The 25,950-nt window shown below is 42.3% G+C and overlaps 2 protein-coding genes across 2 annotated transcripts; one reads left to right on the forward strand and one right to left on the reverse strand.

Annotated features, from left to right (window-relative positions):
• Positions 1-1,848: 1,848 nt before the first annotated feature.
• On the forward strand, positions 1,849-7,735 carry psmb3 (proteasome 20S subunit beta 3). Its single transcript, XM_086297013.1, has 6 exons — positions 1,849-2,008; positions 3,218-3,402; positions 4,027-4,134; positions 4,360-4,537; positions 4,778-4,872; positions 5,546-7,735. The coding sequence occupies exons 1-6, from the start codon at positions 2,006-2,008 to the stop codon at positions 5,592-5,594; spliced, it is 618 nt and encodes a 205-aa protein (XP_086153139.1). The 5' UTR covers positions 1,849-2,005; the 3' UTR covers positions 5,595-7,735.
• LOC147328559 (phosphatidylinositol 5-phosphate 4-kinase type-2 beta-like) lies at positions 6,940-22,263 on the reverse strand. The gene is made up of 10 exons (XM_086297011.1): positions 21,649-22,263; positions 16,172-16,269; positions 13,617-13,713; positions 13,377-13,529; positions 12,195-12,341; positions 10,410-10,448; positions 9,940-10,053; positions 8,669-8,930; positions 8,451-8,554; positions 6,940-8,055 (listed from the first exon to the last, which is right to left on the reverse strand). Exons 1-10 carry the CDS (start codon positions 21,790-21,792, stop codon positions 7,975-7,977), a joined length of 1,239 nt encoding a protein of 412 aa, XP_086153137.1. The 5' UTR covers positions 21,793-22,263; the 3' UTR covers positions 6,940-7,974.
• Between the last annotated feature and the right edge of the window lie 3,687 nt (positions 22,264-25,950).

Raw genomic sequence — 25,950 nt, forward strand, 5'->3', positions numbered from 1 at the left:
ACACACAGACCAGCTAATTCATGCAAACTAACCAAGAAAATGTTAACAGTTCCCCAAAACCAAAGTTCTGTATCTCACTGCAAACCATAAAGGTTGTCACAATTGCATTAGTGGACCAACAGCATCAAGAGCACTCCGTGAAGCTCAGCAGACACAGCAGCAGTACTTGCATCATTTTTCTTTTCTGAAAGTTGCTGTTTAACACAGACCCAGCCACACACTCAGACAAAAATGGGTTCATCCCAAAGACAAAATTAACAACATAGTGTTTGCTGTACAGCAGCGAGGAATGCTCAGACCTCTATGTTGGAGAGACCAAACGGCCACTTCATAAATGCATGGCACAACATAGAAGAGCCACCTCAATGGGACAAGACTCGGCTGTCCATCTGCATCTAAAGGACAAAGGTCACTCTTTCGAGGAAGCCAATGTTCACATTTTGGAGGAAAGGACAGATGGTTTGAAAGAGGAGTGAAAGAAGCCATCTATGTCCACTGTGAATGGCCATCTTTGAACAGAGGCAGTGGCTTACGGCACCAACTGCCTGCCACCTATAATCCAGTTTTGAGATCCCTTCCTGGAAGCCGTAATGCCCACAAACATCCTGGGCCATTTGACCTCAGGAAATCACATGATAGGGCGGGCTAGGTTTCACAATGGGTTCACCTGAAAACTTGGCTGATTTTGACCCACACCAGTGGGTCTTGGCTTGTATGATTAGGTAGAGGATCAATAGGAAGTCCATGACCCTCTTGGGGACACTGGCATAGGGCTTAAAATCTGAGGCTCTCTACCAATCGCTCTTAGAACTGGGATGAGAGGTGAAACATCTTCAATAAAAGAAGTCCAGATGCTTTTCTTTCCAAGCTCCTAAGAGTTTAACACATACAGCTTTACCTGTTCTCCCCTCCACTAATTCAAGTCCCAGGAGCCAAATCAAAAACCCAACTTTTGACTTCTGTGAGGAATCTTTGTAGAGGCCATTGATGTTGCCAGCATTCATGCTTTTGCTGCTGCATTATGTTTTAATTACTGTGTGGTCATATCCTTGTGTCTTATATACAGTGCCAGCCACGGCAGATACAAATAAAATCCTGGGACTTTTTCCCATCTTGGATCCCTGTGTGATCAGCGTTTTCTCAGGAGCAAACATATTTGTCCCTCAAGCTTTTCCACTTCTTTTTACCTCCTCTCCATTCTGGTATTTCAGAATTTCCCTCCAGGAATTTGCTGACATTTGTGAGTCCTTATATGAAATCATTATTGGTGCCATTTTTATTCATTGTGGGCTGCGACCGCCAAAGGTGTAGTTAGATTTCCTGGAAAGTCAGGTTATGCTGTAGTTTGCAGCATAGACTGAAGCATAAATCTCCAGTAAGGCCATGTGTTTGCTTTCACCTTATGGCAACTATCCTCAGCTGGAATAAATTGTTCTGCAGGTTATGTGGCGTATGATGAGCAGCAAAAGTGTTATTGTATGGCAAAATAATAATAATAAAAAGATTAGCTGACCTCTCTCTATTATATGGTGGCTGTGTCACATGAAGTGATTGTACACGTGTAATTACAGTGGATTCTTTTTTTTTTCTCGTTCATGATCAAATAAAATGTAATCTTTAGTTCACGACATTTTTAGCTCTGGGTTAAACTGTATGTCTAACTGCCTAAGCCTTATTTTAACCTGTTGTGTTTACAGGGGAGTGACAACACAGTTTTAAACTACCTTACCGCTCCGCTGTGTTTCAATTTCGCTTTAACGCGCCTCTACCAAACTATGCACGCTTTGGTCACGCTGCATTTCTCACCCAATCACAGTTGCACATCGCTGAGGATGTCAGCCAATCATATCTGAAGGCTTCCGTTACGTATGTAGATCGTTAGTGTGATCTCGTGTTTCTAAATCGTGTAGTCACTGTCGGAAGCTAACGGCAATCATTCACAAAGCTGGGAAGCAGCAGAGTTTGTCCGTTTTAGCAGTTAGGAATCTAAACCAGCGCCTTCACAATGGTAAGAACATTAAAAATAAGTTAACATCCGCGCGGCTGGTTGGATAAAAATTATATTAAACTGAGTTTGTAGGCTAACAGAGACTTGAGCTAACAACGGTAGCATCAGACATCTTTAGCATGGTCACTAAAGTTACCTACCGGTAACATCTGAATTAATTCTGAGGAAAATGCGAAGTTAGTTTTACAGTAAATCATTATTTAATTACTGATAATGTCCTAATGAATAATTTAGCTCTCGATTCTGGAGAATAAAACTAGAGAAAACCTGAAAGCTAAATGCTTAGCTTCTGCTACTCTTGAGCTAGCGTTGATTTTTGTGCAGGATTGTTTTTTTTTAACTCACTTTTTTGGCTTTGGTTTTAGTGTATTTCGTTTTTCAACGCTAGTGAGCGTGTTTAGTCTCAGCCAAAGCTCACTAGACACTGTAAGATTAAACAGACACTGACAGATTAAACTTTAAAGCGATGAAAACAGTTAAAATTGGATTTTCTAAAGCTACTGTCAGAAGCAAGCATCAGCAACCTGCATCTCAGGAGCGCTGTTCTCCACTAGAAAACCTCATGAATTGACAAATGTATACATGCAATATTTCACACACTTTCTTACTGTTTATGTGGTAAGATGGTAGCTCTTGTGAGAGTTACACTTTTTGGTGTTAAAAATTTCTGCTTAGTCAGTATGCGTTTTGATTTTATAATGTATTAAATAAACGCTATTTTTCCACTGTAGCCAAGTCAAGACTATTATTTCTACAGAAAAAACAGAATACATTTAGATACTTTTTAGACACAGAAAGGGAGAAAATACGAATATGACAAGTTATACCACAAAAACAATATCAGTAGATGTCAGTAGATGGTCTAATCCTAATAGAACAAAATCCAGGACTTTTTTTTTGGTGGTATTCTAACTAAAACACAGAAATTGATTTGTTATACATGCTGTATACATGTTTGTCATTTTTGATACCCAGTTTTTAGCATGTACATTCCCCTGATTCAGTTTTATGGTAAGAGGAGACAGTGAAAGTATGAGACTTTTATCTTTAGTAGTTTTTCAGATATTCATGTTCATCCAAACTTTGGACCAAAAAATCTTCAGGCAAATCTGATGACCCCAATCATTTGAGGTGATGTGACCCTTTTATAGATTTGGTTGATCAGGTGATTGATCCATTTTTGTCCTCCATCCTCTTCTCCTCTCCCAGTCTATTATGTCATATAATGGCGGGGCTGTCATGGCCATGCGGGGGAAGAACTGTGTGGCGATCGCAGCAGACCGGAGGTTTGGCATTCAGGCCCAGATGGTCACGACAGACTTCCAGAAGATCTTCCCCATGGGAGACAGGCTGTACATCGGGCTGGCTGGTTTGGCGACAGATGTTCAGACAGTGTGAGTGGGAATCTCGTCCTCTCAAAATGTCTTTTTTATGCCTGTATTTTATTTGCTCTGCTCGGAATCAGCTCATTGGTTTGCGAACTTTCAGCTCAGTTTCTTAAAGTTTGAAGTGAAGCAAAATATGTTGAAAGAAATTAAATACAAGGGTAAAAAGTGATTTTTCTGTGTCCTTTCCTCATGTTTTATTCTCATCCACCTGCACACAAGGAGTCTTAACTAAATGAGACACCCTCACTTCGGAGACCAATTTTTTTTTTTTGAATGATGTTAAATATATGTGATATTTGGCACAGCTGGATCATCTCTCAGCCTGCTGCTGATGTATTTTATGATCACATCTTAACAGTTTGGCAGCAGCTCTTCCTAAAGGGTTTGTTCCTGCTGTCTCAGCCTGTACCTGGGAATAACTACAAAGTCATGTCAATGGGAGAAAAATTAACCAGGGTCCAGTTTAACCAGACTAAACATTGAGTGTGAAACCACCCAAATTTAATTACCACAGTCTTCGTGTTTGATAGCAGAAGATGGTAGTAACAGACTTTACTGAACTAATTTCTGATGCTGAATCAGGACAGATCAGTGGTCGAATGATTTCTTGTCATCCATCCCTTTTTGCAGAGCCCAGAGGCTGAAATTCAGACTCAACCTGTATGAGCTGAAGGAGGGTCGCCAGATCAAACCCAAAACCTTCATGAGCATGGTGTCCAACCTGCTGTATGAAAGGAGGTGAGTACACTGAACTGCCGAAAGCATGAATACTAATTTGTCTTTTGTTTCTGCCAGTTTGTTTGAACAATGAACTCAAAAGGTCACCTCAGTGATGTTCTGTGTTTATACTTGCACAACAATCTATTGGACGACGTACTCCTGGAGTCTGAGCTCGGTCCAGTCAGTACTTTAATGTGAATGTGGGAATGCTGGACACTTCTTCATGTCTGATTCTCTCATTAGGTTTGGGCCTTACTACATCGAGCCTGTGATCGCCGGATTAGATCCTAAAACCTTTGAACCCTTCATCTGCTCCTTGGATTTGATTGGCTGCCCCATGGTGACAGAGGACTTTGTTGTGAGCGGCACCTGCTCGGAGCAGATGTACGGCATGTGTGAATCTTTGTGGGAGCCGGATATGGTCAGTATTAAACCTGAAACCACCTGTACTTGGGTTTAGTTTATTTGTGTTCAGATAAGTCTGCAGGATTGTTAGTGAGCTTACCTTTTCTTTCTTTTTAAATTTAAATATCTGTAGTTTTAACTTACACTGTTCAACATCCAAGGAATTTAAACGCAACATGGTGATTTAAAGACGCAGTAATTCTTCTGAGGTGTTGAAACTCTGAGTGTTGATTTGAATTTTGTTCTGGTCGTGCAGGAGCCGGATGATCTGTTTGAGACCATCTCCCAGGCAATGCTGAATGCAGTTGATCGAGATGCAGTTTCTGGCATGGGAGTCGTCGTACATGTCATGTAAGTATGGCGTGCAGGTTTGCATCCACACTGTCTTTCAGCCATGGCTGGTGTAACAGGTGGGGCTTTCCCTGAATGAGGGGTCCGAGAAGAATTAATCTTATAGTGGTGGTACACATCCACAAGATCCATCATTTCTATGCTGCTTGTTCTTTGTCTGTAACTAAGCAACCAAGAGACAGACCTCAGTCTCCCCTCTTAATACTCCTCATTTATTTCTTCACCTTTCCTGCGTGGCTTTAACTTTTTTCCCTCTCCTTTGTGTTTTGGTAATTGTCTAAATGACCAGAAGTTTAAATCTCAATATGATTTAGACTTCCAGCAATTATGAAAAAATGACATGTTTGCACTAATTTTTGCTACAAAGATCAATTTATTTTTTGCTATAAATCACACCGTTGGTTTACAGCAGTGTTTTCACCCCTCCCTGACAGCTCAGTCTGTTTAGTTCAGCTCAAGACAAGATGACTGACAGAGGGTTGTTGGTCAATGAGGTCCAGAAGTAGGAAAAGGTTAGATGAATCTGTAGAAGTGTTACCCAATCAGCAGTTATGTGCATACAAGTCAGTCCACATGACAAACATAACAAAGTATGTATTTTGGGGCTGAGCACAGCGCAGAGCTGCTGGGTGGAGTCTGCAGTGATTGACAGCTGTTTTCTTTTGTCTGGCAGTGAGAAAGACAAGATCACCACACGAACCCTGAAGGCCAGGATGGACTAGAGCTCCTTCTTCTCTTCATACGTCATTAACTCAGATATTTTGTACAAAAATAATAAGAAATCCTTGTATTGTGTCTCTTTCCTCATTCGCACTGTTCAATAAATGAACTTAGGTTTAAACAATAAACACGACCGATGTCATTGTTGGAGGATCTTGTTTAAAGTTGCTTCTAATCTTAGAAATCGAGTTCACTGTCGAAATCAATGCCTCAAAGTGAAATCGCAAACTGATTGAATGAGCTCATCAAAATCCTTGAGTTGTTAAAATGCTCTAACAAATTACATTTTTAAGGATTGAGGGTGAACCACAAAGTTTAGACTTCACCTTTGACATTTGTGCCACTTGTTCCTTCAGACCTTCACCCTTGATAACACACCTGTGTGGAGTAGTGGGAGAGCAGTTGAGGGTTCAAGTCCAATCAGGCACACCTTCCAGGAAAGCTCACCAAGAGCACACAAGTCTCCCACAGAATATGATGATGTAGTTTAAGGCACCAGTGGGAAAGATGTTGAAAAAGCACAGAAAGAAAACAAGCCCCTTAAAATGCCATTTACAGAATATTAAACTCACATAATGTCAATATGAGCTCAAGAGGGCTGGACCAGTAAAGCCATTACCTATAAAAAAGGAAAAAAACTTTTATTTGTTAAAGTAGTACACATTTAATCCCCAAGTTACAAAAAGTGCAGTTTCAACAATTTTTTTCCACATTATAAAAGAAATACTGCTGTAGTAAATCACAGGAAATGCATACAAAAAATGCAGAGACTGCCCAGTAATCAAAAACGTTTCATGCCAATTCACAAAAATATCCCGTTCTTACTGTGAACCTACTGTATTTTTATATGCATGTAGTAAATACTCAAACATGAACACTTCTGTCATTTAACAGTTTTTCTTCAGCTGAGCCACAGGGCATGTAAGGCTGTAGAGTTGACAAAACAAAAATACTTTGCCCTCCTAATTTTCACATTTTCCAAAATCATCCAAATGACCCCCAGACCGTTGGGATGACAGCCTGGGTTTAAAGCAAACTGGAATTTTTCCTGGTTCCAGAGTCAAAATCAGGCAGGAAGTTTTCACCTGCCATCCAACAGCATGTTGGATTAATGGTGCCCATCTGGCCTCTGGACACGCTCACAAAACAGCTTCTTAATGTAAAGAGTTTGTAACAGTATAGCAATAAGAAAAAAAGCATAATAGATTCACTAGTGTAAATGCAGTCTGGACTAATAGTTCTTATTGGTATAGTAATCAGATTACATGTAATCCATTACCCACCAAAGCCAAGTGTTACAAATATGAGACCCAAGAAGCAGAAAGAAGCACAGCCAAACCACAAAAACAAGATAAAACTCCCTTTAATATGCAATGAATCATTTTCAAGTAACCTTTTTTCCTAATGTCTGCTGGTAACAAAACAATACTGTATACAAACACAAAGTTGCTACATTAATGTAAACAAGATATAAAAATGATCCTTATGGTAATAAAACAAGTATTTGCTGCAGAATTCCCCTTTTTAAAGTGAATGTTTTTGTTGTTTTTTTGTCCTCTTTGACCGACCTCCACCAAGTTCACGGTTAAATTGGAAAAATATTCAGAAACAATATGGCAACAGAACATTCAAACACGGATTTTTTTTTCCTTTTTTTAAAAAGTTTTAGTCGTAACACTCAGATGCCAAGTTCAGTGGTTCGATGTTTCAACTGGTGGAGTCTCATGTACAAGTCAGCCATGCATTTTTTTGATATTGCATTCTTTTACTTAATACACCATTATATATTCATGTGTTCATCACCCTGTCGTTCCAAATCCATCAGAAGAACTTGTAAAAAAAACAAAAGAAAAATTGTTACCGAGAGAGAAGCCTGATGGCGACTGTCGAAGAGTTTGCCATGCAATCAGACCTTTCTTCATCTGCGTGTGTGCTGCATGTGTGCGTGTATGTCTAATAGAAATTATAGGAACAACAACAACATGAACAGAAACTAAAGAGACTCTACTAACGAACTGGTAACTGCTGAAGCTGACACACTCATTCAAGGCATTAGTGAGACAGTTTCCGTGCTGGCGTGAGGAGCAACAAGGTGGCTGAAGGAGAGCAGGTTCTTTTTTTGTTGTTTGTTTATTTGTTTGTTTGTTTTTTAAGAAAAACACCACAGGGAGAATACCAGGAACCAAATTCAGTGAGAGGGGTTCACAGGTGGAGTCGGGATAGTGTAACAGGCTTGATGCTGAGGAGAGGTGGTTTAGTTTTAACGATGGGAGACTGACCTACACTGAGGTGAGGGAGGAGAGAAACGTGTGTGTGCGCGTGGGCGTGGCATCTGACAGATCTGACAGGGAGAGACCAGCTGGCTGGACTGGAAGATGATGTTTACGATAAGATGTTGGACATGAACTCGTAGAATCGTTTGGAGTACTGCTCCGGGTTCACTGTCGAGATCTCGGCCCCCGCCTGGGAACAAAAAAAATAAACATAAACACGATTTAGATGAAGTGACACATGTGATGAAGTACACAGCACCACACATTTCAAGAGGAAAAAAACAACAACAAACCTTTCAGGGAAAACCACACACAAAAGCTGTTACCACGGTGACTGTGTCAGACAAAGCGATAATAATTATAAAAGCAGTCTTTAAATGACAGAGACATTAGACTACAGGCTGCGGCGATCAATCGCGCCATGTGATTAACGTCATCAGGAAGGAGGTGGTGGTTAGAAAGAAAGGCTTTCAGTCCACGGGGCCACGCCTGGGCAGCTTTTGTCTCGTCGTGTTTACAGCGGCACACAGCTGAGCAGCAAAACAAACAGTCGGTGGCGAGCAGAGCGCTAATCTTAACACTCACCCCATGTTTCACAGTTTTGGCAGCATGTGCAGCTTTTTTCTTAGCGTCATAGTGTGTGAGAATGTCGATGATAGCCATGAAGTATACCTCCTTCTTCACAGCACCTGTGGAGAACGCCACGAGGAGATTTTATTAAAACAAACAAAACAGCCGATAAAGACGGCGTTAATCTGCTGGCTGCGAATTTCAATAACACTCATGTTAAAGGCGGCGCTCACTGTCATGGCTCTTGATCGCGTAAACATCCACAGAGGGGTCGAACTCCCCGGGGCCGAAAAACCCGCCGCAGTTCAGAGGGTTTCCGGGACTGTCGGGAGGCGTGCCGAAAGAGCCCGTTAACACGCCTCCTCCCATCCCGTCGTTCTCGTACTCCTCGTCCTCCCCCGTGCCCTCCACGTCCATCTCCTCTTGCTCCGCCCGCTCCACATCATGGATGCCCACCAGGAGACTGTAGTCCATGATCTTCAGAGTGGCCAGGAACTAAAACACACAGGAAACACTTGGTTCAAAACCTCTGCATCTCTGCACAGAGCAGTCGCCGTTCCGGTCTTTCAGACTAACGTTTGGAATCATTTTACAAATTAAATTTCAAGTAACAGCTGTTAAAATATTCATCTCACCGGTGTGATGGTTAAATAAGTGAGGCATGCCGTGTTTACAGACAGTAAGGTTTCAGAAACATTTACTGATTATACCAGCAGGAGGCTGATTTGAACTTTTAGTTTTTTATCTTTAGAAATACATGTTGTAGCCAAGGGGGAAAATAAAAGTCTTCGTCAGGCTTTATGCAGTCATGTGGAAAATTAAGTACACCTCATGAACCACTTTTAGCAACAATAAGCTGAAGTAAGAGTTTTCTGTATGGCTGCATCCGTCTCTGACATCGTTTCTTTAGCTACAGCTCTCTTCAGGCCCCAGTGCAGCATTTCAACCAAACTGAGGTCTGCTCGATAAAAAAAAAGTTCTAGTGGCCCGTCATCATTCTGATGTAGATTTGCTGCTCTGCTTAGCATCACTGTCCTGTCACTATGACTCTAGAATACTTTGGTATACAGAGTTCACGGCCCACTCAATGACTGCATGATCACCCCTGCACCACCACGCTGACAGGTGCATTTCTCCAAACACGGTGCAGAGCATCAGAACCTTCCTCTTGGCAACCCTTCGAAACAAGCCACACTTGTTCTGTCTCTTCCTGATGATACTGTCATGAACTTGTGCATTTAACATGCTAACTGTAGAGCCTGAATTGGAGCGCTTGGGTTGTTTTAAGATTACAAGCTAAAATGAGAGCGCATTAACAGAAAAGATCCAAACTGGAGTTCAGACTTTACATAAACGAATCCATAAAATAAATTATATTTAGGCTTACTCATGCATAACGTTTTAGCGCAGGGAGCCTGTTAACAAAAACAATCTCAGCATTTATGCTGGGTGAAGCGGTTTCATTCCAGAGCAGGAACAATGAAAGCCTGAATGTGTGTTTTACCTCTACATCCCGTTTTAGCTTTTCCAAAAAGTACTTTTTGTTGTCGTCTCCTATCTGCAGCTTGTGGCCTTCATTCAAGAAGTCGTTGTCTTTGAAAGTGGGGAGCTCTTTCGCCTGAAGAGAAGAGGGGGTGGTGTTATGAAGCTGCAGCAGGAGCCGTGTTTTATATTCAAACCAAACCCGTTTTTAAATGCTAATGAAAAACTCAGAGGTGCCGGGGCCCACCTACATCATCGGCTGCTGACTTTCAGCGTGCACTGATGTTAACATTCATATTCATGCAGTCATGATTACAACCATGTGACAGAGAAAATACACAAATTTAAGTCAAATCATGCTGACAGCATCTGCTTACATACAAGCACTTAATTTTAGCAGCAGTATGACAGGTTTGCTTGTGGGGTGAGCTAAGGCCATCTATTTTTATCCCATCGTGTCAGCAGACATCAATGCACAGAAATAAAGCCCACCTTCTCCTTGTCGCTGGCTTCCCTTGAGACTGTCGAACCCTAGAAAAGATGCAAAATAAGAATAAAAATAGAATGAGCGAGACACATCAGAGGAAGCATTAGCATATTTGCACACAGCTGTCAGTATTAGAAACACAAAGATGCTTTCTCCTGAGGATACCGGCATGAAAGGAGGTGTGTGCCGATAAGCACCGATTAAAGAAGTGAGCTACATCCACAGTCATCTTCATACAGACCTAGTTCAATCCTTGGGTAGCAATCAGGGATGCAAATATCGAGGAATCTGTCTGGTTAATAGTTACAGAAAAGCCAAAAGCAACAGAAACTGGATGTTTTAAGATTACATTTATTTCTAAAGTTTATAAATTATGGCCTTCAATTAAAAAATACTTCCTTAAAAGAAAAATTATCAATCATTTCTTCACCTTCGCACAGATTGTGATTAATCCTTTATTGTTTTTTATATATTGTATTGTACCCACAGACAGTATAAAAGACAAGTGAGTAGAAGATGAAGACACCGTGCCATTTTTACTGGCCACCAGGGGGCGATACTTGGTTCCAAATAGACTCCAGCTTGTGTGGAAGTGGATGGTAAAAAGTCCCACAGCCTCCTTTCTCTGTGACTTCAATAAAAATCCTTCCTGAGTTTATGGGATTAAGTCTTATTCAGCAGATCATTAATTCCATTTTACTAAGCTATTGTCATTTTAAGAGCCAAAAAAGATTATCTGGGGTATTCTTAATGGCTTCGCTGTTAGTCACAAGCCATTAATCGATGATTGTGCAGTTTCTCAGATGGACCTTTCGCTCTCACATCCGGTTTCAAAACACCAAGATGGCAACAGCAGAAGTTATAAAGACAACCGAACTGCGTTGAAGTGTTTCAGCTCTTTGTCATGGCCTTCATCGTTTAGGGCTGCGCTAATGAACAACGATCGGCGGAACTGATGACAGCAGGATTGCTAATCAAAACAGCATTATCAGTTAAACATTACATTTAATCTCCCTCACTGTAGCTTCATCTCAGCATCTCAACAACACTTTGGACACAATAGTTTTATATTTTTATGCTGCTTTTATAGTGAGTTGAGAATTTGTCATGATTCGGGGGGAGATGTTCCTCGCTGTTGGTCTGATTTGAAATGAGATGGGTCTCATGGGCCTGTGTATTTGCAGAGACACTCGTTTATCTCTTTAACCCTGCATGTGTTGGTCAAAGAGTCTGCTGTGTGTGGGGAGGGAAAGGCATTTTATACCAGTATAATCACGAGCATGGATCCCCAAACAGTGCTTTCGTTCCCAGGAGACTCCTGGCTATATGAAATTGATTTATTGTCTAAAAACATTTTACTGCCAAAGGAAAAAAAAAAGTTCAGGAGGTAGAGCAGGTCATCTACTAATTAGAAGCCTGGCGTTTTGATCTCCGATGCTCCCGTCTGTATGCCAAATATCCTTGGGCAACATACTAACACCCATCTGATGGATGGAAATGTCAGAAAATACTTGAGCATAGAAAAAAGCTTGTATGAATGGGTGAATGAGGCCTGTTGTAAAAAGCACTTTGAGTGCTCAGAGTAGAAACGCACTTTACAAGAACGGGTCCATTTACCACAAGTGCTTAAATTAACACATATTGTTAAATAACCCTCAAGTTTAAAAAAAATGAAAGCCAAATTATGAAACTGAGTTTGAAGAACGTATGCGAGACCGTAAATGTGGTGTAAAGCTCTCTAAAAGGATGATGAGACTCGTGTGCATGTGCGGCGTAGCCAGCGTACCTACCTTCAGGTCGTATTTGCGGTGTACGGTGAGCCGATGGCTGAATACATTCCGGGTCACCACCATGTACGTCTCCACCCCGTCCACCGTTAGCCTGTACATGCCCAGGAACTGAGGGAGCAGCGTGTTGCCATGACACTCCACTATAAACTGGAGACGGCCAGGGGAGGCGAGCACAGAGAGAAACAGGAAGTGTGGGGGTGAGGAATCAAATACACGCAGAATACAAGCTGATTAAAAGTGAGCGCAGCTTCGTTTCTGTGTTTAACTTTAAAAGGCAGAGACCACGCTCTCCTCCAACACTCCTGTTGGGACGGGAATTATTCTGCTCATTTCCAGCGCCACACGTTTATTCCTGGACTCTGCTAAGCTAGCTTTGCACAATTCACAGCTCAGAATAATCCTTCTTTATCTTATGGCCATGCTGCAGATCCAAGCAATCCGTTTTAGCTCCTCCTACTTCAGGCTTAATTTCTTCCTGATCTGCTGGGGCTGATATGTCCCTAAACTTTTATATTCTCTATGACATCATAAAAAATAAATACTGGTGCCGGAGTGTATAAACACCTGTGCTATCAATTTGAAACTCCTACGTCGCTTCATTCTCGAGTTCTTCCGTTCACACACCTGTGTCCACTCCGCCCGCCCTGCAGGGCGACAGCAATAATCTATCAGCCTTTTACGGCCGAGGGGTAAAAAGTGAAGCTGGGCGTTTCACCTAATTTGTTGTGTTATTCTTCTTTTATTCTTCACCACTGACTCACACCAGATTTTGCTTGACAACAGGCTTCAGCCCTGCATGGCTTTAAACTGACAAGCCAATTGTTTTACAACATGTTTGACTTATTGGTTTTTAATCTTCTGTCCGTGCGTATATGACTGTATTTTACTGTGCGCATTATCTGTGGCTTAGCAAGAGCCACCTAAATAATCACAGGGATTACTTGTACAAACGCGACCTCGTTATTTAAAACCTCGACCATTTCTGTAACAATACATGGACAGAAAATAAATTAATAACAGGTTCTCTTTATCTTTAGATTCAAATCTAGATTAGAAATTATTTAACAAACTGATGCTCCTGAATTTTTCTCCTCACACCCGACACGTGAGCACATTTCAATACTAGGATAATGAATCACAATAAAAGTCTGGCTCTGCAGTTCCTCGCAGCGGTGCCTCTACCTGGTGATATTTCTTTAGGATGTTGTGCATCTCAGCGATGTCCTCACTGGACACGGTTTTGATGACGAAGCGGTGGTCGTAGCTGGACAGGATGCGGTTGCCGAAGCGGCCCTGGGTGTCGCTGTTGAGCGGGGCGCTCCTGGTCAGAGAGTTCTGCCAAACCAAACGCAACAAGGTGGATTAAGCTCCTGTGAGAGCGAATGAACATTTCTGCTTGTGCGTCAGTGTCTGAGGTCTCACCTGGTAGTCCTGGTCATCAATGCAGAACCTCTCCCTCAGGTTTCTGAACACCATGGGGCAATACTCTTTAAACTTAAAGCGACTAGGCAGGTTTTCTCTGGCAGGAGAGACGAACAGAGTCAACACAATCTAAAACGAGGAATTAAAAATCACTGACTTCAACTTTTTTTGCTCGCTGTTGGATTTATTTCTGCTTCTCTGGAATCAGACTGAACAAAGAGATGGTGTGAAGTTGTCATTTGCAGTACAGCAAAGGGCAGAAAACAGAGAACTCACTCAAACTGATTTAAATGTAAAGATCTCAACAGCATTATTGCCCTGATCACTTATGAAAAACAAACAAAAAAATAGATTTTAAAAAGCTCATGTATAATGTGATGCGGCTACTAATGCAGCCACAAATCAAATATTTCTTTATGTTGCACTGCTTGTCCTCACACTGAAACCACTGCAGAGCCTGATGCACTGGGATATGGACCATCACAGTTTACAGCTTATAAGTGAGAAACGAGCTCTCCTGAGTAAATAAAGCACTTTGGAAACTGAAATGAAACTTAACTAGTTCAGATCTTCTGAACTTTTTCGCTGATGTTGAAAAAAGAAACAAAACAGCACACTGATTCATTTTAGTTTCACTGAAGGCTCAACCCAGAGCAAAGAAATGGAGCCAATGTGGAAGTGCCAAAAGTTACAGTTCCTCTAAGAGCCTTCCACATACAATGCACCGCTGCACTCTTACATCTATTCTTTTCTACTGTTTGCGCCACACAAGAACAGTTTCCTGCTGGGAAACACTTACATGTGCCGCTGCCAAATTTCCACACAGGTTGAACTTTGACTCCAAATTTAAAAGTTTACAGCAAATTTAAGCATGTTGGTATGAAAACCAGTTTCAGCTTCTATGGATAGTTTTCTAACAACTCTGAATATTGTGAGGTTTTGTAACGTATCCACCTGGATGCTGTGGTTTAGGGGTGTCACCACTGTGATTCATAGAAGCAGTTAGAGCCGGTCTCTGTCTGCTGGAGCAAAACTCTGCTACTCCGAGTCAAACTGGACCTTTTCTGTGTGCGTGTGCTGCTGGTGCTTTCTGAAGCATGTCTTAATCAACTATCAGGATAAAATTAAGGCTTGCTGTGAGGTACAGACTATCCAATGAGTGAGATCACGGCGTCCAAGTCCATCTTTTATACAATCTGTGGCTTTCGCGATAAAAGCCCTTTTTCCATTAGTACCTACTCGGATCGACTCAACACGGCACGACTCGGATCGACTCGTTTTCCATTACAATCTAGTACCACCGAATGTGCATGGGGTCGTTATAGCAACGCAGCCAAGAGTCCCACAATTAGCATACGACACAAAGGCTGAACATCGAGGCAACGATACACCTGCTGCTCGGTCGGCTTTACGTCAGACTCGGGCTTTGGTTTTTTTTTTTTTGCGATTTCCCTCGTTGTTGGGTTTGATTTTCGCAAACGACATTCATGACTCATCGAGGCATGACACTGACTAACCAATCGGTGGTATGCAGTCTGTCGATGTCACACTTTTGGATCACCTCGGATTGCGTGGAACCCCAGCAGAGTAGGTGCTAAAAAAAGTATCTGGTACCAAGTACGATCACTTAAAGAAAACCCTGAAAACTGAGGCGAGCCGACCCGAGTAGGCACTAATGGAAAAGGGGCTAAAGGCTCCACCTTCAGCTGATCGATCTACAACAATGGATCCAGTCCAGGTGAGGTGTGTCAACACTGTGAAGGATACTGGCCAATGTTTATTCCCTAAAATCAACCAGTCCTGTAGTATTACTTGCATATAATGTAATATGTGATACTACAAGGATTTTAGGCATTAAAAGTTGCTGCTGTTTTAGATCGACTGTACAAAATACATTTTATAACAGCTGTAAAAGCGCTCAGGCAGCCCTTAAAGGACGAGCATACCTGAGCAAAGAGACAAAACCATCTGCACCTTAATAATGAGTCAAACGCTCAAAAACAAACAAACAAAAACCTACACAGAATTCATTAGTGGGGGTGCAAAACACTGCTAAATGTGAGCAACAAAGTGACTCATCTTTGGGGCAGCATTGGCTATATTTCAGTGATGTTTTTTTAATTCCACATTGTTTTGTCCACTCCTGCATGCAGGACCGTGGGACACATTTCTCTACCTCAGCCGTGCAGGGGTTAAGAAAACAGTGCAGAGTTTCAGTGTTCCCAGGTTGGTACTTTGCAGTGAGGATGATTTAAAGCGTTCAGATGAGCTTCAACAATAATGTGTCTAAATGCAACCTCGTCCTGCAATAACATCCTCACCGTGGATTCAGATACCAGGGCGTTCGGAGGGCTGCTTTGTACCTCTGAAAGGATTTCATGAATGCAGAAAGTTAAAGCTACAACCTGCAATCTCTGACCAGCGAGCAGACTTGCAGAGTCCTTTTATGAGGAGTCAGTCTATCAGAATCAGAAGGTGTTCTGAACCCTGCTGGAGCCTTGACACTTTTGTTTACTTGTGGATTACGGACTGTGCCTAAGCTGTGATGTACCTACTTGTTAAATAGGTGGTTGTCCACTTTGATCTTGCTGTAGGCTTTAAAGTCATCTGGCATCAGCATCACTGGTACAGGCACATTACTTAACTCGTTAATCTGAAAGAGGGAAGTGAGAACGAGAGAGAGAGAGAGAAATGAGGAAAGAGCCTGAAGAAGAGTGCAAACAGCTGAACAAACAGACTGCACAATTACTGAGGAATAACACAAACCAAGGGAGCAATATTGGCTTTTGCAATTTTGATCTGAGCACAAAACCAAAAAAAAACCAAAAAAAAAAAAACAGACTCCTACACAAAGTACTCAGTGAGTAGTGCAGGTTAATTTATAGAACAAAGCCACGACTACCTGTAACACAGCTCAGTATTTCAAAGCCGTTTCAAATCTCTGACAGTGATTAACTCGGGGACCAAAGAACACGCAGGCAGGTTTTCTTGCTGCTGCTGCGCCTCCAGACACTCGGCTCATTTACTGAAACTCATCCAGAGCAAAAGCGCAGTGATGAGCTCCGGAAAAAACCTTGCAAATCGCATAAATCACTTTATAGAGTGATGAAAAGGGACAGCACACAGTCACGGTGCTGCCATTTAGAGGAAATAAGTTCTTCTCATACTGGAAGTAAACAACACAGTCGGGTATGCACAAATAATCAGCTGATACTGGCTCTGCTGACTGATTATGGGATGTTAGACGCTGGAATTTGTTACCAATTTTGTGCTTCCTTAAAGTTCAAACGCTGCGATCAACGTTTTAAAGGTCGTCTAATTTTAGTTTTTCGTCATGCAGAAAAATGAATATGTTTGGTTACTTTGTAACTTTTTTTTGTTTGAACCCATGAAGTGCCAACGTCGCCTGTGTTCAGTTTAGTGGAAGACGATCCTCTTGCTCTTATTTTGAAAGTTCAGCTCACATTTGGTTTAAAGTTCCCTTTAAGCTGCGACTTTCTGGAGGAAATCAAAAAAAACCTTTGGGCATGGACAAGAGGCATCAGCTTATTACAAAATGCTTTTATTAGCTTCTGATCCTAACACACTGTCCCTCAAAAGAACGTGGGAAATGGACTTAAATCTCAGCTTTACAGTGGAGGAATGGCATTCTCAGGAATCTGAAAAAATGTCACGTGAATTGCGTTCAAGATTGGTCCAATTTAAGATTTTAAATAGAGTTTACTGGACACCCTCACGGTTGCTGACGATGCATGCTGGAAGTGCCAGCAGGTAGGGCTGCCACGATTAGTCGACTAGTAACGATTACGTCGACTATTAAAATCGTTGAAGACTAATTTAATAGTCGACGCATCGTTTGAAGCTTTGTAAGATCCCAAAAGACGCAGGAATAAGTAGTAGGATTTAAGAGTGTAATAACGGACTGAAACAGAAGATGGCAGCACTGCATGTACAAGGATGCCAGCTGCCGTTAAACCCCGAAGAAGAAGAAGCTGTGTCCCAGAATTCATAGCGCAGCCCAGCTCAGTTGTCAACAATGGCGGCAGCTAGTTAGTTTTAATGTTACTCTTATTATTCTTTCTGGGTCACAAAATAAACGTTTAACATATTTTCAGGCGAGAATGTAGCTGTGTAAACCTCAAATATCTGCTCAGTTTATCAAGACACCACATATTTTCAAAAGCGCTCCGACGTTTTCAGAGACGTCTGTTACCCACCGCTAGCTCGATAGCTAGCCGGGGGCTAGGCTCACTAGAGCCGTGAGAACACCGGACTCCCGGCAAATCGTTTTCAAACCCACCGCCGTCTTTCGCTACTCAGGTTAAACATGATATATAAGTCACTTAGATAACTTAAAAGTGTTGTTGTTTGCCTTTTTTTAAGTATTTTATTTGTTCCTGATTAAATCGGTTTGGCTGAGATTAAAGTTAAGAGTTTTTACACAGCTGAATAAACGTCAAGCAGATTAAACTCCATCTAAACAATCTGCAAATGTCATTAAAATTTAATAAACTCTCATCTTGTCTTTATTTTTAGTTAGCACATACCTTTGGTGTGGCCCGCGAAGCCACACCAAATTACTAGAGCTGGCCTACTGGTATTATAAAGCTAATATATATATTGTTTAGTATTAAGCTTTGCTTGTTCCATATTCAGTTTTTCAGCAAAACGTGTTTGAGTCCATAAGAAAAGATTCATTCTTATATCTGGAGGAATAAATATATTTCAATAAATATTAATGTTAGCCCGCGACTTTGTTCCAGTTTTGAATTTTGGCCCACTGTGTATTTGAGTTTGACACCACTGCCTTAAACACTTAAAGCTGAAAGCTAATGATAGTTATATAAGAGCAGATGCTGCTGGTGCAATAAGCTGTATGTTTTACGTCCAATGGATGCATGATCTGATTAGTCGACTAATCGCAAAAATAATCTGTGACTAGTCGACTATCAAAATAATCGTTTGTGGCAGCCCTACCAGCAGGGAAGCGGCACACTTTTACATTTGCTTTGGGGGTGCGTCAAAGTCCAAGATTATTGGATTCATATTCACACCGTAGTAGAGAAGGTTGTAGGTCAAGGGGTCCCATTTATGAACAGTCTTTACGTATTAGGAGACCCTTCAGCTTTGAGTCACTTACCCACTCCTCTTGCTCATTGGGTACAAACAGCTATTATGCTGGAGAGGAAGCCGTTGGTGAAAGAGTGGAAGGCCTCATCGACTCCTCAGTGGTATACCTCTTTGGGACAAGTGGCAGCTTATGAAAGATTATCATATAGATTGTGGGCGACCGTGGCTAAGGGGGTTGGGAAGCGTATCTGTAACCGGAAGGTCACCGGTTCGATCCCCGGGCTCTCTGTCCTGGTCGTTGTGTCCTTGGGCAAGACACTTTACCCTACTGGTGTTGGCCAGAGGGGCCGATGGCGCAATATAGCAGCCTCGCCCAGGGCAGCTGTGGCTACAACCGTAGCTTGCTTCCACCAGTGTGTGAATGCATTGTAAAGCGCTTTGGGTGCCTTGAAAAGCGCTGTATAAATCCAATCCATTATTATTAAATAGACTGGACGACTATAACGACAAATGGGCTAACTACTTTTCATACACAGGTCAGTGACGTATTCGGCTAAAGTAGTTAAGGTCGGACTAAATAGGATAGCTGTAATTGGGTCTATGTGAAATATTGGCATCATTGTGTATTTATGTTATTTTGGATCTTTTTTTTTTTTGGATGGAAACATGCATCGATTCTCAATTTGTTTTGTTGTTGTGACTGGGAATGTCCACTCTGTTATCTTCTGGGTGTTTTTTGTTGTTGTTGTTTTAATATTAAAATCTAATAAAGTTTGAGTCATAAAAAAAAAGAAAAAAAATTAAGTTCAGCTCACCCCAGCCCTTCCCGCCCACATGATCCCCTCCCCTCCAGTGGATGTTTTGCCAAATGGTTGGACATATTTCAGCTCAAACTTCTTAGACTCCAGCTCACATCAATAGTGCTCCTCCTGCTCTGGAGGGCACAGTAAACACAACCATGCACCGCTACAACAATCTCACCAAGGCTGCAGAGCACAACTCAGACCACTGCAGTCCAAGATGGGGGAGCTGGACTTCATCCGCAGGGGAGAGACTCACTGAAGAAGCTAGCACTCATACCGATCAGTAATGTATTTGCAGAGGGAAAACTTACAAAATTGCTCAAAGAGCTGTACATGTATGCCTCCCCACCATAAACTGAATCTATATTTGAGAGAATATAATGTTAGTATAAAATATTGGTATCAGCTGTAGGTCATACCACTTTCTGCTATCTGATCACACGCAGAGATTAGCTTTTACTTGCTGATTTCTAATTTTAAAAAAAGCACTCTACAGTCTTACCTCAAGCCACCAAAGATAAGTCCAATATTTTCAATTTGACAGAGGTGTTTGCCCATGACGATCAAAGTTTCCAAACCAGATTTTCAACATGCAGAGAATCCAGTTTGACAGCTTCCTCATACCGGAGGCCTTACGTGTGCGCCGATGTGATGCAAGAAAATCAAGATCAGCTCACGCTGTCTTTTAAAAATCAGTGTCGTGCGTCCATGTCAGTGAAGGAGTTTTGTTGGGGGATTAATAACATCACACAGGTGATGTCTCACATCACCTCATACACAGAGCAACAGTAAATCCTGCAGCATCACAGCTCAGGCTGCATTAAAAATGCATACGACTTCTGAGTGGAAGACGAAGGCTTTGATGAGAAGTCTGTTTGATGTCTTGAATCAGCTTCCCGCCCACACCTCAAATCGTCAGGACTTGTGTGCTGCTCCCACACACACACACACACACACACACACACACACACACAAAGTTCACCAGCTGAATAATGGAGATGCTGCAGTGATAGCCATATCATTAGCAGCTCACTTAATTCCATAGCAGTGTGCATTTATTTGCTATTCCAGGCAGGCACAGGCACTTCATGTAAATAGCATGAAGTGGGATATTCAGTCTCCCTGTCCGGATCGCCAACATGTCCCAGGGATCCTAACCCTTCTGTTACTACCTGTTAGACTTTGTGTTTTGTTAGTCTAATAATGAAGAATTCAATCAAGTATGACTGGAGCACAAATTAACAGGACCCCGGGAAGAAATGACAGCTTTGTGTGTCAAACAAGCAACATTTCAGCACCAGGAGTTCCCCAAGTCGGCACAATATTTTTCAAAAAACTTCTGTGTCACACCTCAGGGGGTTGTTTTTCCGCGCATCAATCAAGCAAGAGTGCAACCGCCCCTTCACAGCAGGCAGAACTAAACTGCTGGTGCATAGCCCACTCCATCCATCCATCACTGGTGTCCAATCTGCCCCTTCACTGAGCTTTTCATAGGCATAGGCAGCCTCGTCCAAAAGCGAATGCGATAGATTTTCTGCTCTATTTATAGTGAAATGATGTGATGGAGTAAACTGCAGCGAACTGGACGCAGGCGCGGAGTGCGGTAGCTGCAAACGCAAGTCTCAAGAGCAGGTTTATTTGAACAATAGGCAGGCTGCTGTGAGCAGCTGTGTGCAGCTGAAAATCTGTGTAACCTGCTGCTCCGGCTGCCTGTCACACCCCTCCCACCCCACGCCTGCACGCACTTACAGCAACAGCTCACGATACAGCAACAAGATACCGAACACATTTTACGATGGCAGCTCACTGAATGATCCCTCTCTCTCTTACACACACATACAAACGCAAAACGTATCACAAATATGCACATTTTCTCAAAAGTTAACCAAATAAAATCCCCGCAAAACTCGCGCTTCAGCCACAGCCACCCGCGGAGGCAGCGGCGGCAGCAGTCCGCTATTAACTGCACGAAAACGGCTGGATTACAGCCCAAGTACAGTGTCATATACTTGACTGAGTCCACGCATGAAAAAGATCAATTACAGGGCATCAAAACTGGCTTGACAGATGAAGGTAGCTGGCTAACGAGCTAGCATGCTAGCTAAATCAAAACAGCGGCGTAAACAAACAGCACACGGGCAGACTGCACAGGTATTTACCGTATGGTTGACACCCCACATTAAAACGCTGAGTATGGGCTCACTGGCGCGGAATAATTTCACTTTCTGTCCTATAAAATGCTTCTTTTTCGTCTTGGTTTTGCTGGCGCTGATGGGCGCTGCGCTGGTGCAGTTGGATGACATGTCTCCGGCTGGGGATTCAGGGTACGCAAGACGGCGGTCCGGGTCGTTCACACAGCGATAAATAAAAACTAAATCTGAAAGTACAGAGCGTTTTTCCTTTTCGAAGAAATCTATAAGTGCATCGTGCTCGTTGACCAACTCGCAGCGAGTCTCTGGGCAGGATGACTGTCTGTTTGGGAGTCAGCGGTGAAGCATTTTGCGCCGTCACCACCCTTCCTCCTCCCGAGCAGGCCGCGGCGTATCCACACAGCAGCTAGCCGGCCATCGGGTTACAGCGCGGCCTCGCTCTAAAAACAGCCTGCAGCGGAGAACCGTCGCCGAGGCAGATCCTCTTCTCTCCGCTCAACGCCTGCAACCCAACACTGATGCCGTTTTACTTGGAAGTGAGTAATCCCGTCATGATGAGCGTGTTGTCACCAGCCCAGCGCTGAGATCGGGGTCTCCTCAAGATGGCGTCCGTGCTGCACTTCACAGTCAACAGCGGCCCCAGCAGGCCAGCGGGGGAATTGCAGGGATTCCCACAGTGTACCGCTCAGGGTTTGCTGCTCGAGCAGTGGTTCTCCCTTTTTTTTCTTCTGACGTGCCCCATTTAAAAAAAAAAAAAAAAAGTTCATGTAGACTCCAGAATTTTCTTCGTTTTCTTTGATGGCTGTCAAACAACACTGAGGTGTTCTGTAGCCACTCCTGCTTGGCCGGAGTAATGAAAGGAGACTCCAAAACGCAGACCTGCATGCAGCACGAACTTGTGCATTTAAATTTACACCCAGCTTCACAATATCCATTTAATTTATAGTTTCTATTTCTTTTTCGTCTTCTTTTGGCTGCTTCCTTTCATGGTCACCACAGCAGATCATCTCCCTCCACCTCACCCTGTCATAGAGGGCATGTTATCCCAAGCATCCCCTCTGCATGTCCTCCTTTGCTACATCCATGCACCTTCTCCGAGGTCTTCTTCTCGCCTGGGAGCTCCACCTTTTTTTGGGGGGGGGGACAAGAATGTCCGATGTTGGTAGTAATTCTAATAAACGTGAGCACAAGAGAGAGGGAGACACTCTACAATGAACTGAAACATTAACTTGTTATTTATTCCTGCTTAAAACAGATTATCATGGATTTTGAAATCTTATTTGATTTTCATTTGTACTTATTGTACAGGCCAAGTGTGTCGCCAACCCTCACACTTTATCCTGTTTTGTTTGCTTGTTAAGTTAGTATAAGATGTAATGACATGTGCTTTTGTATATTGTATATTCTGGTACTTTAGCACAAGAAATATCATTTAGTGTGCATATTAGGGTTTGTTTAAATGAAATGGACAGAAAAGGTTTTTTAAAAATGGAAACAACAACGATGTAGACTGCGTTATGAACAAGGCAGGAACAACTTTGTGTCCTATTGTGTTTCAGCTGCTTTGTTTTCATTTCTGTTGCAATGCTTTCTGAAATTGTTTACACCTCAGGGTCATCGTATTACCGGCACACAATCGATAATGCGTCAGTGTGGTGTGACCCCCCACATGAAAGGCTCACCCAGGAAAATTTTATGGCAGGAAGCATAAACGCTGTTCCACCAGAAACATGTTTCTAAGGGAGGGGAGGCGGCCCTTAGATATAAACAGTGGAGTCATTCTGCTCATTTCCAGCTTCATATTTTTTATTTTTGGTCCTAGAGTAACTTTACATAATTTCCAGATCATTGACTCTTGGAGCAACCCTCAGTTCATCCTCTGTTTGAAAAAAATGTGTTTTTTTAGCTCCTCCCCATTTTGGCCAACTTTCTTTTGATTGGCTTCCCCTCATAAGCAAAAGGTTTGAACAGCAGGTGGATAGGACTTAGCTGTGTCTGGTGTTCACATGTATCTGGTTGATGTTAATTTTCACTGCTAATTTTCCTGTGATTGTGTGGACTCTACAAGCCATTACACTAAAATACAGCCACTACGCATGTAGCCTTCAGACTGACTCTAAAGAGAAATTCAGAAAGTAAAACAGGAAGCTCTCCATTTCTGCAGCTGTATAATCCTGTACTTAGAGAGATCTGGTCTCAGTGACATCAAACAGAGCCACACTGACTAGGATAGAATAGAATAATCCTTTAATTGTCCCAAAGGGGGAAATTTGGAAATTTGACCACATGATTTGAAACTTGCTTTATGTTTCTTTCTACATTAAGAGTAAATACAGGACAGGAAATAGAGAAAACTACGACATATCCCATGCAACGCTATTGAAAATTCACCCTAGAGACTGTGAGTGTTAGAAATTATCAAACTGACCTAACTTGAAACATTTTGTAACCGGGCAACACAAAAAATCCCAACGTTTATTAAACTGAGACTTCAGTGGGTTGCAAAGATCTCCGAGATCCTTAAAATTAGAATATTAAGTCAGGCTGGTGCAGTTTTACATTTAAAATGATTGATACATGTCCACGAACGTATCAAGACTCAATATGTTCGTACTTTCCATCTAAGAAATGTAATTCCCTAAAATATCTTTGATTTCAGTGATTTGTTTGAAATGCTTACAGAATAAGTCAGAGGTTCAGCCGGAAATTTGTAGATGCTCTGCCCTGAGCGTGTCTGCACCAGGCGGGAGGACACTGGAGAACAGATGGCAGCTTCAGTTAAAAACACGACTGAAGCAGGAGACTGATGGGAAGTGCTGGTAAATGTTGAATTCACTCTCTGCTGCCATAGTTGGTTTTGTTTTGTTTTCTTTACACAAATGACGTGTCCATCTTACATTGATGACGTATTAGGGGAAATTCATTGGTGCTCAAAATTTCCGTTTTATTTGTAGTACTCAGACTCAGTTTATCCTGCTGTTACATTTCTACCTTACGTGACCGCTGTCCGCACTGAGGGCGTCCACACATGGCTATTTAATTATTCTCAGCGGAGACGGGGGCGGGAGCTGGGGGAGGGTGGGGGGTTCATGCCCTGACAACCTGCTTCCCAGAGGACACGATGGCCTTTAAAAGCGTCTAAAGAACAGATGGTAGCCACTGAGGTGCATTATGGGGGTTGTAGTTTTTGAAACTTGGTCCAAATCACAGCGTATTATTTCTTTATCCTGTTTTTTCAGCTTTGGTTGATTCGCAGGTGTAGATTTTGGGCGGTGGGGGTGTTGTCTCAGCATTTAGACGCATGAAGCACATGAATCTACAGCTCCTCTCCCCTGTGAACGACGCAGAGGAATTACCGAAGAGACAAAGACTTTTTTCATGCGTGGATAAAGACGCTTTCATGTCAATGCGGAAAATATGCAATAATTAATAAAATCAAGTGTCTGGCAATCACAGTTTCCTGGGAGATGGATCTACACCTATGGGTGCAAAGGTGCATTTCACTATAAAAAGCAAAAAGGGTGAAGCAGGATGAACAGATCCTGCGGAGCTGCTGTGGAGTCACTTTATTCAACACAAAATAAAAACGATGCTCTCCTTTGATTCACTCAGAAACATTCAGGAGGTCCAAACCCAGCATCAAAGAACTCTGATTTTTTTCCTTTCGATTTTTACACTTTGTGCTTCAAGGTAAATGTGGGACCAGTGAATTTTCCTCCTCCTTTGTGATGTTGTGAATGAGACCGTACTTTCTTAAAGTCAGAAGTAACTTTTCTCATAACCTCCCCCCCCCCCAGAGTTTATTTCATGTCTTTAAACATGTGCTGTTATCTCAGCTCTACCTGGGGGATATTTCTAATTTCAGAAATTAGTTAGAAATTAGAAATTACTGCATGTCAACTAATCTGCCCTGAAATCTGTTAAGATAAGATAAACCTTTACTAGTCCCACACGTGGGAAATTTGTTATTTTATGTTGTTAAATTTGTTGAAATCTTTTGAGTATTTGTTTTTCAGGTGGAAATCTATGTCCTCTTTGTAAAACAGTTATTAATTGTGTCTAAAAATGGCATTTGTTCAGTATATTTACTTGTTTCTTATAAAATAATTAAAATGAAAACGGAAAAAAACCCTCTCAGTTCTAATAACATCTCCCAGAGCTGGTGGGCCATCCGTGGGTCTCGGGCCCGGGGACACGAGGCCTGTAGGGCCTCTCTCCCTCGGTCATCCACAGAAACTCAGTCAGAGCAGCGGAGGGCGGGGCGGGGCCGGGCGGGCCGAGCAGCCGCTGACTGACACAAATTAATCACAA

The sequence above is a fragment of the Aulonocara sp. 'chitande type north' Nkhata Bay genome, linkage group LG6 (genome assembly GCF_057382095.1).
Source record: "Aulonocara sp. 'chitande type north' Nkhata Bay isolate Kocher_YH1m ecotype deep benthic linkage group LG6, A_spYH_male_GT1.1, whole genome shotgun sequence".
Classification (NCBI taxonomy): Eukaryota; Metazoa; Chordata; class Actinopteri; order Cichliformes; family Cichlidae; genus Aulonocara; species Aulonocara sp. 'chitande type north' Nkhata Bay.